General features: G+C 36.8%; 1 protein-coding gene across 1 annotated transcript; it reads left to right on the top strand.

Moving 5' to 3' along the window:
• Positions 1 to 175: 175 nt before the first annotated feature.
• Positions 176 to 12,055, top strand: LOC132550861 (sporozoite surface protein 2-like). The gene is made up of 4 exons (XM_060214951.1): positions 176 to 180; positions 9,379 to 9,957; positions 10,004 to 10,428; positions 12,036 to 12,055. The coding sequence occupies exons 1-4, from the start codon at positions 176 to 178 to the stop codon at positions 12,053 to 12,055; spliced, it is 1,029 nt and encodes a 342-aa protein (XP_060070934.1).
• The last annotated feature ends 4,044 nt before the right edge of the window (positions 12,056 to 16,099 follow it).

Genomic DNA, 16,099 nt, shown 5'->3' with positions numbered 1-16,099 from the left:
GTTATCGTGATAGACTTCAGTACCTGAAGAAGTGCCATCTGAAGGCCACTTGAAAACACTGCGTTCAATCTGAGGAGATTTTACGGCCGATGCGGTGGGAAAAAGAATATCACAAAAAATTGGTCTGTGACTGGATACGTCCAAATAAGGTTGGTCGCCGATATAACAGTTTGATATGAGGTCAGTTTTTGATGAATCTATTATCACATGATCAATAAGAGATGAAATGCCGTCATCAGAGTGTACATAGGTATATAACGGTCCAGAGCAAAAGAAGGAAGTAGTCAGAGCACTCAACTGATATCGGTCTAAACATCGTTGGAGACGGAGACCTATATATCACTGGTCAGTAGGGCCACTGAGGCGAGTATATATATCTCACTGGTCAGTACAGTATATATAAATGGTCAGTAGAGTATATATCACTGGACAGTACAGTATATATCACTGGTCAGTACAGTATATATCACTGGTCAGTACAGTATATATCACTGGTCAGTACACTATATATCACTGGTCAGGAAAGTATATATAACTGGTAAGTACAATATATCTCACTGGTCATTGCAGTATATATCACTAGTCAGTACAGGATATATCATTGGTCAGTACAGTATATATCACTGGACACTTCAGTATATATCACTGGTCAGTACAGTATATATCACTGGTCAGTACAGTATATATCACTGGTCAGTACAGTATATATCACTGGTCAGTACAGTATATATCACTGGTCAGTACAGTATATATCATTGGTCAGTACAGTATATATCACTGGTCAGTACAGTATATATCACTGGTCAGTACAGTATATATCACTGGTCAGTACAGTATATTGGTCAGTACAGTATATATCACTGGCCAGTACATTATATATATCACTGGTCAGTACAGTATATATCACTGGTCAGTACAGTATATATCATTGGTCAGTACAGTATATATCACTGGTCAGTACAGTATATATCACTGGTCAGTACAGTATATATCACTGGTCAGTACAGTATATATCACTGGTCAGTACAGTATATATCAGTGGTCAGTACAGTATATATCAGTGGACAGTTCAGTATATATCACTGGTCAGTACAGTATATATCACAGATCAGTACAGTATATATCACTGGTCAGTAAGTCTGTGTAGTATATATCACTGGTCAGTACAGTATATATCACTGGTCATTAGGTCAGTATAGTATATATCACTGGTCAGTACAGTATATATCAGTGGACAGTTCACTATATATCACTGGTCAGTACAGTATATATCACTGGTCAGTACAGTATATATCACTGGTCAGTACAGTATATATCACTGGTCAGTACAGTATATATCACTGGACAGTTCAGTATATATCACTGGTCAGTACAGTATATATCACTGGTCATTACAGTATATATCACTGGTCAGTACAGTATATATCACTTGTCATTACAGTATATATTATCGGTCAGTACAGTATATATTACTGGTCAGTACATTATATATCACTGGTCAGTACAGCATATATCACTGGTCATTACAGCATATATTTTTGGTCAGTACAGTATATATCACTGGTCAGTACAGTATATATCATTGGTCAGTACAGTATATATCACTGGTCAGTACAGTATATATCATTGGTCAGTACAGTATATATCACTGGTCAGTACAGTATATATCACTGGTCAGTACAGTATATATCACTGGTCAGTACAGTATATATCACTGGTCAGTACAGTATATATCACTGGTCAGTACAGTATATATCACTGGTCAGTACAGTATATATCAGTGGACAGTTCAGTATATATCACTGGTCAGTACAGTATATATCACTGTTTAGTACAGTATATATCACTGGTCAGTACAGTATATATCACTGGTCAGTACAGTATATATCACTGGTCAGTACAGTATATATCATTGGTCAGTACAGTATATATCACCTGTCAGTACAGTAAATATCACTGGTCAGTTCAGTAAATATCACTGGTCAGTACAGTATATGTCAGTACAGTAAATATCACTGGTCAGTACAGTATATATCACTGGTCAGTACAGTATATATCACTGGTCAGTACAGTATATATTATTCGTCAGTACAGTATATATCACTGGTCAGTACAGTATATATCACTGGTCAGTACAGTATATATCACTGGTCAGTACAGTATATATCACTGGACAGTTCAGTATATATCACTGGTCAGTACACTTCATATCACTGGTCAGGAAAGTACAGTATATATATATCACTGGTCAATACAGTATATATCACCTGTCACTACAGTAAATATCACTGGTCAGTTCAGTATATATCACTGGTCAGGACAGTATATATGACTGGTCAGTAAAATATATATCACTGGCCAGTACAGTATATATCATTGGTCAATACAGTATATATCACTGGTCAGTACAGTATATATCACTGGTCAATACAGTATATATCACTGGTCAGTACAGTATATATCACTGGTCAATACAGTATATATCACTGGTCAATACAGTATATATCACTAGTCAGTACAGTATATATCACTAGTCAGTACAGTATATATCACTAGTCAGTACAGTATATATCATTGGTCAATACAGTATATATCACTGGTCAATACAGTATATATCACTGGTCAGTACAGTATATATCACTGGTCAGTACAGTATATATCACTGGTCAGTACAGTATATATCACTGGTCAGGAAAGTATATATAACTGGTAAGTACAATATATCTCACTGGTCATTGCAGTATATATCAGTGGACAGTTCAGTATATATCACTGGTCAGTAAAGTATATATCACTGGTCATATATCATCAGTCAGTACAGTATATATCACTGGTCAGTACAGTATATATCATTGGTCAGTACAGTATTATATATCATTGTTCAGTACAGTATATATCACTGGTCAGTACAGTATATAACATTGGTCAGTAAAGTACATATAACTGGTCAGTAGAGTATATATCACTGGTCAGTACAGGAAATATATATGGTCAGTTCAGTAGATATCACTGGTCAGTACAGTATATTGGTCAGTACAGTATACATCACTGGCCAGTACATTATATATATCACTGGTCAGTACAGTATATATATCACTGGTCAGTACAGTATATTGGTCAGTACAGTAATATATATCATTGGTCAGTACAGTATATATCACTGGTCAGTACAGTATATATCACTGGACAGTTCAGTATATATCACTGGTCAGTACAGTATATATCACTGGTCAGCACAGTATATGTCAGTACAGTAAATATAACTGGTCAGTACAGTATATATCACTGAACAATTCAGTATATATCAATGGTCACTACGGTATATATCACTGATCAGTACAGTATATATCACTGGACAGTTCAGTATATATCACTGGTCAGTACAGTATAAATCACTGGTCAGTACAGTATATATAACTGGTCAGTACAGTATATATCACTGGTCAGTACAGTATATTGGTCAGTACAGTATATATCACTGGTCAGTGCAGTATTATATATCATTGGTCAGTACGATATATATCACTGGTCAGTACGGTATATATCATTAGTCCGTACAGTATATATCACTGATCAGTACAGGAAATATAATTGGTCAGTACAGTATATATCACTGGTCAGAACAGTATATATCTATTTAGCACTGGACAGTTCAGTATATATCACTGGTCAGTACAGTATATGTCATTGGACAGTTCAGTATATATCATTGGTCAGTAGAGTATATATCACTGGACAGTTCAGTATATATCACTGGTCAGTACAGTATATATCACTGGTCAGTACAGTATATATCACTGGTCAGTACAGTATATATCACTGGTCAGTACAGTATAATGGTCAATACAGTATATATCACTGGTCAGTACAGTATATATCACTGGTCAATACAGTATATATCATTGGTCAGTACAGTATATATCACTGGTCAGTACAGTATATATCACTGGTCAGTACAGTATATATCATTGGTCAGTAGGCTATATATCACTGGTCAGTACAGTATATATAATTGGGCGGTTCAGTAAATATCACTGGTCAATACAGTATATTTCAGTACAGTAAATATCACTGGTCAGTACGGTATATATCACTGATCAGTACAGTATATATCACTGGACAGTTCAGTATATATCACTGGTCAGTACAGTATATATCACTGGTCAGTACAGGAAATATAATTGGCCAGTACAGTAGATATCACTGGACAGTAGGTCAGTAAAGTATATATCACTGGTTAGTAGAATATATATCATTGGTCAGTAGAGTATATATCATTGGTCAGTTCAGTATATATCACTGGTCAGTACAGTATATATCACTGGTCAGTACAGTATATATCACTGGTCAGTACAGTATATATCACTGGACACTTCAGTATATATCACTGATCAGTACAGTATATATCACTGGTCAGTACAGTATAAATCACTGGTCAGTACAGTATATATAACTGGTCAGTACAGTATATATCACTGGTCAGTACAGTATATTGGTCAGTACAGTAATATATATCATTGGTCAGTACAGTATATATCACTGGTCAGTACAGTATTGATCATTGGTCAGTTCAGTACAGTATATATGACTTGTCAGTACAGTATATATCACTGGTCAGTACAGTATATATCATTTGTCAGTACAGTATATATCATTGGTCAGTACAGTATATATCACTGGTCAGTATATATCACTGGTCAGTAGAGTATATATCATTGGTCAGTAGAGTATATATCGTTGGTCAGTACTGTATATATCATTGGTCAGTACAGTATATATCACTGGTCAGTACAGTATATATCACTGGTCAGTACAGTATATATCACTGGTCAGTACAGTATATATCACTGGTTAGTACAGTATATATCATTGGTCAGTACAGTATATATCACTGGTCAGTACAGTATATATCACTGGTCAGTACAGTATATATCACTGGTCAGTACAGTATATATCACTGGTCAGTACAGTATATATCACTGGTCATTACAGTATATATTATTGGTCAGTACAGTATATATCACTGGTCTTTAAAGTACATATTATTGGTCAGTACAGTATATATCGCTGGTCAGTACAGTATATATCACTGGTCAGTACAGTATATATCACTGGTCAGTACAGTATATATCATTGGTCAGGACAGTATATATCACTGGTCAGTACAGTATATATCACTGGTCAGTACAGTATATATCATTCGTCAGTACAGTATATATCACTGGTCAGTGCAGTATAATAAAACATTGATCACAAGTATATATCACTGGTCAGTACAGTATATATCACTGGTCAGTACAGTATATATCAGTGGACAGTTCACTATATATCACTGGTCAGTATATATCACTATATATATATCATTGGTCAGTACAGAATAAATCACTGGTCAGTACCGTACATTATATATCCCTGGTCAATACAGTACAGTATATATCACTGGTCAGTACAGTATATATGACTTGTCAGTACAGTATATATTATTGGTCATTACAGTATATATGACTTGTCAGTACAGTTTATATCACTGGTCAGTACAATATAATTGTCAATACAGTGTATATCACTGGTCAGTACAGTATTATATATCACTGGTCAGTACAGTATAAATCACTGGTCAGTACAGTATATATCACTGGTCAGTACAGTATATTGGTTAGTAGAGTATTATATATCACTGGTCAGTACAGGAAATATATATGGTCAGTACAGTAGATATCACTGGACAGTAGGTCAGTAAAGTATATATCACTGGTCAGTAGAATATATATCACTGGTCAGTACAGTATATATCACTGGTCAGTACAGTATATATCATTGGTCAGTACAGTATATATCACTGGTCAGTGCAGTATTATATATCATTGGTCAGTAGAGTATATATCACTGGTCAGTGCAGTATTATATATCATTGGTCAGTACGGTATATATCACTGGTCAGTACAGTATATATCACTGAACAATTCAGTATCTATCACTGGTCATTACAGTATCTATCACTGGTCAGTAGGTCAGTATAGTATATATCACTGGTGAGTACAGTATATATCACTGGTCAGTACAGTATATATCAGTGGACAGTTCAGTATATATCACTGGTCAGTACAGTATATATCACTAGTCTTTAAAGTACTTATTATTGGTCAGTACAGTATATATCACTGGTCAGTGCAATATATATCATTGGTGAGTACAGCATATATCATTGGTCAGTACAGTAGAGTATATATCATTGGTCAGTATAGCATATATTACTGGTCAGTTCAGTATATATCACTGGTCAGTAGAGTATATATCACTGGTCAGTACCGTATATGTCACTGGTCAGTAGAGTATATATCACTGGTCAGTACAGTATATATCACTGGTCAGTACAGTATATATCAGTGGTCAGTACAGTATATATCACTGGTCAGTACAGTATATATCACTGGTCAGTACAGTATATATCATTGGTCAGTACAATATATATCACTGGACAGTTCAGTATATATCACTGGTCAGTACAGTATATATCACTAGTCAATAGGTCAGTAGAGTATATATCACTGGTCAGTACTGTATATATCATTGGTCAGTACAGTATATATCACTGGTCAGTACAGTATATATCACTGGTCAGTACAGTATATATCACTGGTCATTACAGTATATATCACTGGTCAGTACAGTATATATCACTGGTCAGTACAGTATATATCACTGGTCAGTACAGTATATATCACTGGTCAGTACAGTATATATCACTGGTCAGTACAGTATATATCATTGGTCAGTACAGTATATATCACCTGTCAGTACAGTTAATATCACTGGTCAGTACAGGAAATATCACTGGTCAGTACAGTGTATTAGTCAGTACATTATATATCACTGGTCAGTACACTATATATCACTGGTCAGGAAAGTATATATCGCTGGTCAGTACAGTATATATCACTGGTCAGTACAGTATATATCATTGGTCAGTACAGTATATATCACCTGTCAGTACAGTAAATATCACTGGTCAGTACAGTATATATCATTGGTCAGTATAGCATATATTACTGGTCAGTACAGTATATATCATTGGTCAGTACAGTATATATCATTGGTCAGTACAGTATATATCACTGGTCAGTACAGTATATATCACTGGTCAGTACAGTATATATCACTGGTCAGTACAGTATATATCACTGGTCAGTACAGTATATATCACTGGTCAGTACAGTATATATCACTGGTCAGTACAGTATATATCATTGGTCAGTACAGTATATATCACTGGTCAGTACAGTATATATCATTGGTCAGTACAATATATATAACTGGTCCGTACAGGAAATATAATTGGCCAGTACAGTAGATATCACTGGACAGTACAGTGTATATCACTGGTCATTACAGTATAGATCACTGGTCAGTACAGGAAATATAATTGGTCAGTACAGTATATATCACTGGTCAGTACAGCATATATCATTGGTCAGTACAGTATATATCGCTGGTCAGTACAGTATATATCACTGGACAGTTCAGTATATATCACTGGTCAGTACACTTCATATCACTGGTCAGGAAAGTATATATAGCAGGTCAGTACAATATATCTCACTGGTCAGTACAGTATATATCACTGATCAGTAGGTCAGTATAGTATATATCACTGGTCAGTACAGTATATATCACTGGTCAGTACAGTATATATCACCGGACAGTTCAGTACATAGCACTGGTAAGTACGGTATATATCACTGGTCAGTACAGTATATATCACTGGTCAGTACAGTATATTGGTCAGTACAGTAATATATATCATTGGTCAGTACAGTATATATCACTGGTCAGTACAGTATATATCACTGGACAGTTCAGTATATATCACTGGTCAGTACAGTATATATCATTGGTCAGTACAGTATATATCACTGGTCAGTACAGTATATATCACTGGTCAGTACAGTATATATCACTGGTCAGTACAGTATATATCATTGGTCAGTACAGTATATATCATTGGTCAGTACAGTATATATCACTGGTCAGTACAGTATATATCATTGGAGTTTCAACAGTTTCAACAACTGTCACAACACGTAAGTACTGTGTGTCAATTGTCAGATCATCTTGTGTCAGTGACTCAGTTTCAACAACTGTCACAACACGTAAGTACTCCGCCATAACATGTGTCAATTGTCAGATCATCTTGTGTCAGTGACTCAGTTTCAACAACTGTCACAACACGTAAGTACTCCACCATAACATGTGTCAATTGTCAGATCATCTTGTGTCAGTGACTCAGTTTCAACATCTGTCACAACATGTCAGTACTCTACAATGACATGTGTCAACTATCAGATCATCTTGTGTCAGTGACAGCCTCAACAACTGTCACAACATGTAATTACTCTACCATAACAGGTGTCAACTGTCAGATCATCTTGTGTCAGTGACTCAGTTTCAACAACTGTCACAACACGTAAGTACTCCGCCATAACATGTGTCAATTGTCAGATCATCTTGTGTCAGTGACTCAGTTTCAACAACTGTCACAACACGTAAGTACTCCGCCATAACATGTGTCAATTGTCAGATCATCTTGTGTCAGTGACTCAGTTTCAACAACTGTCACAACACGTAAGTACTCCACCATAACATGTGTCAATTGTCAGATCATCTTGTGTCAGTGACTCAGTTTCAACATCTGTCACAACATGTCAGTACTCCACCATAACATGTGTCAATTGTCAGATCATCTTGTGTCAGTGACTCAGTTTCAACAACTGTCACAACATGTAAGTACTCTACAATGACATGTGTCAACTGTCAGATCATCTTGTGTCAGTGACTCAGTTTCAACAACTGTCACAACATGTAAGTACTCTACAATGACATGTGTCAACTGTCAGACCATCTTGTGTCAGTGACTCAGGGAATAGTTAACTTCAAATGAATTTATTTATCTAACAAGTTTTACGTCCACTATTACGGCCTTTCGGAGGACGAGCTCAAATGTATCAAATCATCACGTTATACATATGAACGTAAACGAACTGAGAGACAGAAAAAGGTGGTTTTGAAGGAACTTTGTTTAATTCAATTTACTCTAACTTACCTATTTACCTAGATGTAATCAGATTAATATCACCTTCATGGAAAAAAGCTCTTAAACAAGACAACCGTTATATTTTCAGTATTTCAACATTTGGTTTATTGAAATATCTTATGGGAATTATCAAAGAGAAGATTAAGAGAGTCATCTGGATATACCATAGTGTGTCTGTATAAAATAGGGACAAGGGGGCTCATAGGCTCTTGCGCATATATTACCAGGTTTTAAACAATAATATAGCCAAAAAGACAGAACATTACTACCACCTATTAAAATAACAGACAAAAAATCACAGACAAAGGTGATCTGAACAGCCCACAAATTACAGACAAAGGTGGTTTGAACATAACACAAATCACAGACAGAGCTGATCTGAACAGAACACAAATCACAGACAAAGCTGATCTGAACAGAACACAAATCACAGACAAAGGTGATCCAAACAGACCACAAATCACAGACAAAGGTGATCTGAACAGACCACAAATCACAGACAAAGGTGGTTTGAACAGACCACAAATCACAGACAAAGCTGATCTGAACAGACCACAAATCACAGACAAAGGTGATCCGAACAGACCACAAATCACAGACAAAGGTGATCTGAACAGACCACAAATCACAGACAAAGGTGGTTTGAACAGACCACAAATCACAGACAAAGGTGGTTTGAACAGACCACAAATCACAGACAAAGGTGATCCAAACAGACCACAAATCACAGACAAAGGTGATCTGAACAGACCACAAATCACAGACAAAGGTGATCCGAACAGACCACAAATCACAGACAAAGGTGATCTGACAGACAAAGGTGATCTGAACAGACCACAAATCACAGACAAAGGTGATCCGAAAAGGTGATCCAAACAGACCACAAATCACAGACAAAGGTGATCTGAACAGACCACAAATCACAGACAAAGGTGGTTTGAACAGACCACAAATCACAGACAAAGGTGATCTGAACAGACCACAAATCACAGACAAAGGTGATCCGAACAGACCACAAATCACAGACAAAGGTGATCTGAACAGACCACAAATCACAGACAAAGGTGGTTTGAACAGACCACAAATCACAGACAAAGGTGATCTGAACAGACAACAAATCACAGACAAAGACAAAGGTGATCCGAACAGACCACAAATCACAGACAAAGGTGGTTTGAACAGACCACAAATCACAGACAAAGGTGGTTTGAACAGACCACAAATCACAGACAAAGGTGATCCGAACAGACCACAAATCACAGACAAAGGTGATCCGAACAGACCACAAATCACAGACAAAGGTGATCCGAACAGACCACAAATCACAGAAAAAGGTGGTTTGAACAGACCACAAATCAGTTACAGATTAAAATCAGATGATATAACATTATCACAACAAAGGTTGTTGACACAGAAAATAGATTATAACAACAGAAATATATATATAATGAAGTCCATATATAACATTCAAATCAAGACATTTTATGTTACAGCGAAAGCTATCTTAACAGGGAGAAAGGTCAGAATGACTGGGTAACCTTCCACCATCGAATGCCATCATATATAGCATTAAATTTAATGATAACACATTATTCACATTTGTTGACGGGAAAATAGATGGTGATAACAACAAAAATGGGTGAGTCCTACTTAATACATCCACAAGGTATGGAATTACAAATACAGTCCAACTGACAGCATGCTTATTTGATACAAGGAGGAGAGTTATTGGTAGTTACTGGTGAGTCCAACTTATTTGATACTTGGAGGAGAGTTATTGGTAGTTACTGCTGAGTCCAACTTATTTGATACAAGGAGGAGAGTTATTGGTAGTTACTGGTGAGTCCTGGTGAGTCCTACTTATTTGATACTTGGAGGAGAGTTATTGGTAGTTACTGGTGAGTCCTACTTATTTGATACTTGTGAGTCCTACTTATTTGATACTTGGAGGAGAGTTATTGGTAGTTACTGGTGAGTCCTACTTATTTGATACTTGTGAGTCCTACTTATTTGATACTTGGAGGAGAGTTATTGGTAGTTACTGCTGAGTCCAACTTATTTGATACATGGAGGAGAGTTATTGGTAGTTACTGGTGAGTCCTACTTATTTGATACATGGAGGAGAGTTATTGGTAGTTACTGGTGAGTCCTACTTATTTGATACATGGAGGAGAGTTATTGGTAGTTACTGGTGAGTCCTACTTATTTGATACTTGGAGGAGAGTTATTGGTAGTTACTGGTGAGTCCTACTTATTTGATACATGGAGGAGAGTTATTGGTAGTTACTGGTGAGTCCTGGTGAGTCCTACTTATTTGATACATGGAGGAGAGTTATTGGTAGTTACTGGTGAGTCCTACTTATTTGATACTTGTGAGTCCTACTTATTTGATACTTGGAGGAGAGTTATTGGTAGTTACTGGTGAGTCCTACTTATTTGATACATGGAGGAGAGTTATTGGTAGTTACTGGTGAGTCCTACTTATTTGATACATGGAGGAGAGTTATTGGTAGTTACTGGTCCTACTTATTTGATACATGGAGGAGAGTTATTGGTAGTTACTGGTGAGTCCAACTTATTTGATACTTGGAGGAGAGTTATTGGTAGTTACTGGTGAGTCCTACTTATTTGATACTTGGAGGAGAGTTATTGGTAGTTACTGGTGAGTCCTACTTATTTGATACATGGAGGAGAGTTATTGGTAGTTACTGGTGAGTCCTACTTATTTGATACTTGGAGGAGAGTTATTGGTAGTTACTGGTGAGTCCTTCTTTATATTGAAATCATTAAACTAAATGAAATCTTTGCTACATATGGACACCATAACAGCAGGTTGTAGATAATTATACATTTTTTCACTGTATTTTCAAAAATTAGTTCATCAATTGCAAATGCATATGCAAATCACACGTTGGAAATATCATGAAATACTTTTCTCTTGCAGTCCTGGAAATCCCCAGTTAGTTGTATAAACCTGATGGCCAAAATTTACCTCTCAAATAATTACAATGACATTTCATATCAACTGGTTTCATATTAAACCATTTAGGAATTGTACAGAGATATTTGGACGTAAATTTTATTTTTGTGTGAAAAAAATGTTTTAAAAATAAATCCGAGCTCTATAACGTCAGTTGTTATTTAGGAATTTTGGTTGGATCTTTTTCTTGTATTTGTGAGAAAAAGAATAAATAAAGATCAAATGATTATTGGCTCCAAGATTATAACTATAGGTTTTGATGCCATTCTAGCTAAGACTGAATTCACTTTTCAGATCAGCCCACACAACCAATTATTACAACATCAAGTCAATCTCCAGTTATTGACACCGAAGTCAAACTGTTATGTGCATCAACATCACGAAGTAAGCCTGACAATAATGGACTGATCCAAACATCGTCATGGAAACTTAATGGAAGTGAGATCAACGTTGCCAGATTCTCTATCAATGGCTCAAACCTCATTATCAATCCTGTGAGGTACAAAGACAAGTATAACAGTTATACTTGTGTGGCTCGAGAGAAGAAACCTACAGAGTTTGTCGGAAATGCCTCAGAAGAAAGTGCCCCATTCCTACTAACACCACGCTGTAAGTGTAACAGGTTTGGTGCTATTTATTTCTATCACCTTGGAATCTCCTGTGGTACAATAGGACTGACAAATGTTTGGTCCAAAGACTAACAGCAAAATTTTCTAAAGTATGTGTACTTCTGTAGGAATTACAGGATTTGGTCTAAAGTGGTCCGAAGTAGCTTTGGGTGAAAAAAAATTCATTTAAGTTATCGGTCTCACCCAGAGAAATGCCAATGTAGAAGAAAACCTTCCATATTTTTATGCAATTAATTTGACCTTCATTTGGTCAAGATCATCCTTAAATGAGGGTCAGACTTTTTGAATGAATGGTAGAAAGTTTCACATGCCGTTCAATTTCCAGAAGGCAAAATCATAAAAACCAGATATCAGAAATACCAACCAGGTATCAGAACAAACAACCAGATATCACAACAAACAACCAGATATCAGAACAAACTACCAGATATCAGAAATAACAACCAGATATCAGAACAAACAACCAGATATCAGAACAAACTACCAGATATCAGAAATACCAACCAGATATCAGAAATAACAACCAGATATCAGAAATAACAACCAGATATCAGAACAAACTACCAGATATCAGAACAAACTACCAGATATCAGAAATACCAACCAGATATCAGAAATAACAACCAAATATTAGAAATAACAACCAGATATAAGTATTCACAATTAGATAAAAGAAATAACAAACATATATCAGAAATAACATCCAGATGTCAGAAATAGCAACCAGATATCATACTGTGTTTCCCAGCGAATTTCTTGGGCCAGCAAGTTTGCATGACTGACATTGTTTTGTAAATTAAACAAAATCTATAGTAACAGTCAATAGATTAGAAAACAGCCTCATTGTGATATGACAAGACAAATTTTAAAACCTGATCATTATTCCTGTACGTCTAATTACAGGTCGATTCAATATGGAGGATAATTAAGATGAAAGAAGAAAACATAGAGAAATGATGAAACTTTTAAAGACAGAATGAAGACCATATTATTGTAGACATCAAAGTCCTTCTGAAATTTCTACTTTATTGAAAATCTTCATTGTTATTTCTTTTCCAGATGGGCCCCAATTTCTTACAATAGAGGGGACTGAAGGTCGGTCGCCATTGATCAGGGGAGATATATACGGCCCAGTGGTGTGTAGAACTGATTGTAACCCGGATTGTGTATTAGAGTGGAGAAAGGATGGTGCACAATTCATTCCATCTCAAATCACATCTGAAGTAACTCTGACTGACCGGTCACTTCCCAGACAAAGGGAGGTAACTTATACATGTAAAGCACGAGTGTCAACACGCGCAGCTTTTGATGCACCAAGTATTGAAAAGAATATAACAGTTGAAGTTTACTGTAAGTATACAGAATAGGATCAATGTATATATGTCTGTATGTAAAAATCTCCTGATGTCATACCTATGTGTATTGACCTTGTTATATCACCACATACGACAAGATCTACATTCAATATTGATGTCGCTTTCTCTACATCAAACGGTCTGTTTCGAATGTTGTCAGCTTTTCCCTTATTAACAGGCACTTTATTTTGTTATCATTAAGCCTTGTGTTCTGTGAGGGAGATTCGGACGAAATCCTTCACTGACTTAACTCATGGCACCAAGCCTTTTGTTCTGTGAGGGAGATTCAGGCGAAATCCTTCACTGACTTAACTCATGGCACCAAGCCTTTTGTTCTGTGAGGGAGATTCAGGTGAAATCCTTCACTGACTTAACTCATGGCACCAAGCCTTTTGTTCTGTGAGGGAGATTCAGGCGAAATCCTTCACTGACTTAACTCATGGCACCAAGCCTTTTGTTCTGTGAGGCAGATTCAGGCGAAATCCTTCACTGACTCAATTCATGGCACCAAGCCTTTTGTTCTGTGAGGGAGATTCAGGTAAAATCCTTCACTGACTTAACTCATGGCACCAAGCCTTTTGTTCTGTGAGGCAGATTCAGGTAAAATCCTTCACTGACTTAACTCATGGCACCAAGCCTTTTGTTCTGTGATGAAGATTCAAGCGAAATCGTTAACTTTCTTTCTATCGTAAGGCAAGGAAATATCACAGGTAAAACTCTGGATACAACAGTCTAGAGTAATGCAGGGTAATCTGACACAGGTAAAAATGTTGATACAACAGTCCAGGGTAAGGCAGGGTAATCTCACACAGGTAAAAATGTTGATACAACAGTCCAGGGTAAGGCAGGGTAATCTGACACAGGTAAAAATGTTGATACAACAGTCCAGGGTAAGGCAGGGTAATCTGACACAGGTAAAAATGTTGATACAACAGTCTAGAGTAATGCAGGGTAATCTGACACAGGTAAAAATGTTGATACAACAGTCTAGAGTAATGCAGGGTAATCTGACACAGGTAAAAATGTTGATACAACAGTCCAGGGTAAGCCAGCGAAATTCTCACACAGGTAAAAATATATGTACAGCAGTCCAGGGTAAGGCAAGGTAATCTCACACAGGTAAAAATGTTGATACAACAGTCCAGGGTAAGGCAAGGTAATCTGACACAGGTAAAAATGTGGATACAACAGTCCAGGGTAAGGCAAGGTAATCTCACACAGGTAAAAATGGATACAACAGTCCAGGGTAAGGCAAGGTAATCTCACACAGGTAAAAATGTGGATACAACAGTCCAGGGTAAGGCAGGGTAATCTCACACAGGTAAAAATGTATGTACAGCAGTCCAGGGTAAGGCAGGGTAATCTCACACAGGTAAAAATGTTGATACAACAGTCCAGGGTAAGGCAAGGTAATCTCACACAGGTAAAAATGTATGTACAGCAGTCCAGGGTAAGGCAGGGTAATCTCACACAGGTAAAAATGTATGTACAGCAGTCCAGGGTAAGGCAAGGTAATCTCACACAGGTAAAAATGTGGATACAACAGTCCAGGGTAAGGCAGTCTCACACAGGTAAAAATGTGGCACAACAGGTAATCTCACACAGGTAAAAATGTTGATACAACAGTCCAGGGTAAGGCAGGGTAATCTCACACAGGTAAAAATGTGGATACAACAGTCCAGGGTAAGGCAAGGTAATCTCACACAGGTAAAACTCTGAATACAACAGTCCAGGGTAAGGCAGGGTAATCTCACACAGGTAAAAATGTGGATACAACAGTCCAGGGTAAGGCAGGGTAATCTCACACAGGTAAAAATGTGGATACAACAGTCCAGGGTAAGGCAAGGTAATCTCACACAGGTAAAAATGTTGATACAACAGTCCAGGGTAAGGCAGGGTAATCTGACACAGGTAAAAATGTTGATACAACAGTCCAGGGTAAGGCAAGGTAATCTCACACAGGTAAAAATGTGGATACAACAGTCCAGGGTAAGGCAGGGTAATCTCACACAGGTAAAAATGTTGATACAACAGTCCAGGGTAA

This window comes from Ylistrum balloti, unplaced genomic scaffold (assembly GCF_031769215.1).
Source record: "Ylistrum balloti isolate Yb309-2 unplaced genomic scaffold, AGI_CSIRO_Ybal_v1 Utg370154, whole genome shotgun sequence".
NCBI lineage: Eukaryota > Metazoa > Mollusca > Bivalvia > Pectinida > Pectinidae > Ylistrum > Ylistrum balloti.
Note: the sequence above shows the minus strand (reverse complement) of the source record. Positions and strands in the feature narration are given on the sequence as shown.

Bases quoted from the DNA above. Each gene is read 5' to 3' on its own strand.
- LOC132550861 (XM_060214951.1), top strand. The intron at 9,958-10,003 runs GTGATCCAAACA...TGATCTGAACAG, and splicing joins GACAAAGGTGATCCGAAAAG to ACCACAAATCACAGACAAAG. The intron at 10,429-12,035 runs GTTTGAACAGAC...TTTCTCTTGCAG, and splicing joins ACAAATCACAGAAAAAGGTG to TCCTGGAAATCCCCAGTTAG.